The sequence below is a fragment of the Penaeus vannamei genome, chromosome 3 (assembly GCF_042767895.1).
Source record: "Penaeus vannamei isolate JL-2024 chromosome 3, ASM4276789v1, whole genome shotgun sequence".
In the NCBI taxonomy this organism is placed as follows: domain Eukaryota; kingdom Metazoa; phylum Arthropoda; class Malacostraca; order Decapoda; family Penaeidae; genus Penaeus; species Penaeus vannamei.
The window spans coordinates 5,874,853-5,879,852 of NC_091551.1; the positions used below are offsets into that span (position 1 = coordinate 5,874,853).

At 37.5% G+C, this 5,000-nt stretch overlaps 2 protein-coding genes across 2 annotated transcripts in view; one reads left to right on the top strand and one right to left on the bottom strand.

Annotated features, from left to right (window-relative positions):
- The window catches only part of LOC138859115 (uncharacterized), a 4,088-nt gene extending 1,851 nt beyond the window's left edge, over nt 1-2,237 (top strand). The window contains exons 2-3 of the mRNA XM_070140430.1: nt 1,043-1,255; nt 1,899-2,237. Coding sequence (XP_069996531.1) covers nt 1,043-1,255; nt 1,899-2,155 — 470 coding nt within the window. The 3' untranslated portion in view covers nt 2,156-2,237. The remainder of the gene's footprint in view (nt 1-1,042; nt 1,256-1,898) is intronic.
- Nucleotides 2,238-4,368: 2,131 nt separating this feature from the next.
- LOC138866217 (ionotropic receptor 21a-like) overlaps nt 4,369-5,000 on the bottom strand; it is a 16,760-nt gene continuing 16,128 nt past the window's right edge. Inside the window, exons 13-14 of the mRNA XM_070138342.1 lie at nt 4,996-5,000; nt 4,369-4,505 (exon numbers count right to left, since the gene is read on the bottom strand). The exon at nt 4,996-5,000 is cut by the window's right edge and continues 100 nt beyond it. Of these exons, the coding sequence (XP_069994443.1) occupies nt 4,416-4,505; nt 4,996-5,000 (95 nt within the window). The 3' untranslated portion in view covers nt 4,369-4,415. The remainder of the gene's footprint in view (nt 4,506-4,995) is intronic.

Sequence of the window (5,000 nt, forward strand, 5' to 3'; positions counted from 1 at the left end):
AACATTAATATTATTATCATCATCAAGAATATGTTTGTTTTTATTACAATCATTTCCGTTTTCTTTTTCTTTCTTTTTCTAGTCTCATTGTTATTAACACTAGCATTATCATTGTTATTATTGTTGCTGTTGTTGCTGCTGTCATTGATTTTATTGTAATCATTATCGTTATCGTTGTAATTGTAGTATTAGTAGTATTGTTTTCATTATTATTCTTGTTGTTGATATATTGTTGACGTTGTTATCATTACTATTGCTTTTGTTACCGTTGCTACTTTCATATTATTGTTATCAATATTATCATTATAATAATTACTGTTATCATTATCATTATTATTGTCATTATTAATGTTATTATTATCATCATTGTTGTTGTTATTATTATCATCATTGTTGTTGTTCTTATTATCCTTATTATCATTATCATCATCATCATTATTATTATTACTGATGTTTTTAGTATCATTTATATCATCATTATTATTATTATAATCATTATTATTGTTGTTATTATTATTATTATCATTATTATCATTATTGATGTTATTATCGTCATTTTCATTATCATTGTTGCTTTTATTGCCATTGCTGCTTATGTTACTATCGTGATACTATTTTTACTATTACTATCAATGTTATTAGTAATATCATTACTGATATCATTTCTATTATAATTGCTATTATAATTATCATTATTATGGTTATCATTATTATTATTGTTACCGTTATTCCTATCATATCATCATCATCGTCATCACCATCACCAATACCATCACTATCATCACTGTCATCACCATTACCTATCACCATCACCACCACCACCATCATCATCACCACTATCACTATCATCATCATCGTCACCATCACCATCACCACCACCACCATCACCATCACCACTATCATTATCATCATCGTCACTATCACCATCACCACCACCATCACCACCAGCACCATCTAATTACCATCGTTACCATTGCCATTATTATTACTACACTAACACCCCCCAACCCCCCACCCCCACCCCCCACCCCCCACCCCGCAGGACTCGCGATGGAATGTCCCGCAGGATTCTTCGAAGCAGCTGGCGGGTGTTTCGTGGTCCACACCCAGCCTAGCACCGGCCAGACCGACCTGGACTGGGCAGGAGCAAGGACTCTCTGCCAAGGACTCTCGGACTCGGTCTGGACTGTCGACTTGGCCGTGTTCGATTCCTCGGAGCAGTTGGCAGCGGTTTCGGAGGCGTGGATCACGATCGGTACGTGTTTCGGAGCTTCGTGCGTCGATAGGGTGGTGTTCGATTTCGTTATTTTTGGCTACGTTATTTTTTTATTTATTCGTTTATTTGATTTCGTTGTGTATATTTTATTGTGTTTTCATTTAAATTTGTAATGAAATTATCTGTAATTTTCATCACGAAAATAATTCTGGATTTAACCCTTCAGTCCATGTTTGTCTTCATATTTCTTTATTTCCCTCCGCCCCTTCCTCTCCATGTATTCTCTATTCCACCATGCTTTCCCTTCCTTACTGCCTCGCCCGTTAACTCTCTCTCTCTGTCATCCTCTCCTTCCCTTCTTCCCTCTCCCTTTCACCCATTCACCCTTCCTTCCTCCTCCCTACTTCCCTCCCTCCCTCCCTTCCTCCCTCTCCCTGCCTCACCCATTCACACTTCCTTCCTCCTCCCTACTTCCCTCCCTCCCTCCCTCTCCCTGCCTCACCCATTCACCCTTCCTTCCTCCTCCCTACTTCCCACTCTCCCTCCCTCCCTCCTTCTCCCTGCCTCACCCACTCCTTCCCTCACCCATTCACCCTTCCTTCCTCCTCCCTCCCTCCCTCCCTCCCTCCCTTTCCCTGCCTCCCTCGCCCTTTCACTCCACCCCCTCCCATCCCTCCCGCAGGCGCCACCTACCCCTACGCCTACCCGTACATGTGGATCGGCGTGGAGCGACAGGGCGAGGCGTGGACTTGGCTCGATGGAAGACCCCTGTCCCGCTTCTCCAACATGTGGCGCGTCGACTATCCTGACGAAGCCTACGACACGGGCGTCTACCTCGAGGATTACGGACTGTCCAACGGCGCCAACGTCTTCGGGAGGCTGTACGTCGGGAATTCGGGACACAAGTGGCTGCGTCGCTACATGTGCCGGGCGAAGTAGGAGGTCGGGGTTGTGGAATGGGGGGGTGGATCTGCGTCTCGTGGAAGCGCCGTGTTAAGATCTAAGAATATAAGTTATGAAGTTGTTTGTTTGTTTATTTTCTTCTTGGCCTTTGGTGCTTTCTCTAGGATTTCCTTTCCAGTAGAATAATTATCAATATTGTTGATATTGCTGATTATCTTTGCCATCAGTAAAATATTCTTACACCTCCCGAGATTACACTGCACTACCCCTCCCTCCATCACGCCCACAGAAAGGTAGGTTCTTTTCCACGTCACAGAATAATAGATCTTGTAAACAAAATTGTATGGGTTACAACATACATACAAAAAAAATCGAATATTTGCTTTGAGTACTTACTTTTCGTGTTGCAAGATAAAACGATATGTTATCAAGAGCCGTGTAAATTGTATTGTTATGATTATGTCCTTATCGTGAGATTCTTTACAGATGTCACGGTTTGAAACACGGCTTGATTACTCAATACACACACAGACACAAACGGACGCGCACACCCCCATATATATTTATGTATGCACACACATACATACACACACACATATATATGTATGCACACACATACATACACACACACATATATATGTATGCACACACATACATACACACACATATATATGTATGCACACACATACATACACACACATATATATGTATGCACACACATACATACACACACATATATGGATATGCATGTTTATGTATGCAAACATATGTATATGTATATATATTTATGTATGCACACATATATATGTGCATAGATATGTGTGCGTGTGTATGTCTGTTTGTATATGTACACACACGTATGTATATACTTACAAAGAACAATAGAAATGTATAATACAGAGTTTGAAAATTAGGTAGATAACAAATACAAGGCAACTGACCATTCAACTGCTGAACGGTTAGTTGTTTTAAACCAGCCTTTTTGTCTATAATTCGTCCTTGTTTACACGTACCGGCGTATGTGTTGGAAGTTACTTTTACAGAAATTAGGTTCAAAGTTTTTCGACAATTGTAAAATCCCTAACAACGTTATGATGCTGCATGACATATCTCAGTATCGAGAAGAAATTAGGTCACATTAGGAGACAAAACAGGCACTGGTACACTGACATCATATACTCATAAAACACGAAATCAACAAATTGGTTACACCTGTTCGTAAAAACTGGGGCTTGCTTTGTACTGTACTTTGTGTGTGTGTGTGTGTGTGTGTGTGTGTGTGTGTGTGTGTGTGTGTGTGTGTGTGTGTGTGTGTGTGTGTGTGTGTGTGTGTGTGTATATATATATATATATATATATATATATATATATATATATATATATATATATATGTATGTATGTGTGTGTGTGTGTCTGTGTGTGTGTCTGTGTATATATACATATAATTACATATGTGCATATCTTTTTTTCTACTTTTTATATGAAAACTGCATTTTTGATATGGGGTATATCCGAGAGAATTTGAACTTTAATGAGCAGAGGTCATAGAATTGCAGTAAATGCAGTGCAAGTGCTAAATTTATTTCAATCCAAAAGCCAATTTCAAATAACATACCTATACAATATGCAAGTGCATAGACCCATATGTATACATAAATATACAAACATACATATACTTATAATCTTTATTCATTGCCATTTTCATTATCATTGTTATTGTTACCATGATTAAATTCATCCAATTAGCAGGTCTGAAATAACAATTACTTTAGATTACATTACATATACATGTTTATAGTCATACACGATAGGCTTTGATATAACGTTTGAAATTCAATATATATCTCCTGATTACATCGGCCTACAATAGTCCTTTTGATCAAATAGTACATATAGTTTACCTATGTGGCTTTACAGAGGTAATTCAACTATTTAAGATTCAGTAACCATTATATAATTGCAAATAGATAATAGATTTGATAAAACGAAAACAGCTGATTGCAACATCTAAGAAAATCTACGCTTGTGCAATACCAGATTCTTACGCAATTGTTGATATAGATTGTTTTGATAAACGAATATTTCCCATTTGCGAACGATTCATTGATGTATACTGTCTTGTATATTATTTCATATTTATTTTAACATATAATGCAGTGCAAGAACTATAGTTTTTCCTAACAGATAAAATTATTCGTACATTTCCTATGTCCACACTCGTGGACGTATTACAAAAATCATCGCCATTTTTTCACTTGATAATCGCATTTCACCTGGTCGTCGTCGTAGCCATAAATTACTGATATTTCGCGGGCCCAATCAGCATCTCTAACAGGAAGGAGACGAGCGCTATGAGCAGTCCGGATCCCAGAACCAGCCATGCTCCCTGCGGTATGTAAAGGGACCCTTAGTGTAAACTCCGTGGATTGACGTAGGGAGCATTAGTGTAAATGTTTTTTTTTTTTTTTATTAAAGTTAGGAGCATTAGTGTAAATAGTTTTGTGAAATATGTGTTGTGATTATTTTGTGATTTAATTTCATTGTGGTGTCAGGAATGCTAAATATGCACCGAATATACTTATATAAATATGCACCATTTATGTGTTTCTATTTACAGATACTATCAACACCTTTTTTTATTATTATTATTATCTATAGATATCTCTGAATTTTCATCCAGTCTCAGCCCTTAAATTCTTAAATCCTCCTTCACGCTTAAAAATGTTTGCAAGACGTGGGTTAAAAATTATCATTATTGTTTTTTTTTCTGTCAGGATTTTTGTTATAGTGTTGTCATAATTGTTTTTTTCTGTCAGCATTTTTGTCAGTGTTGTTAATTATGCAACATTGCAACGGAATCTCACGGCATTCCTCACCTGCA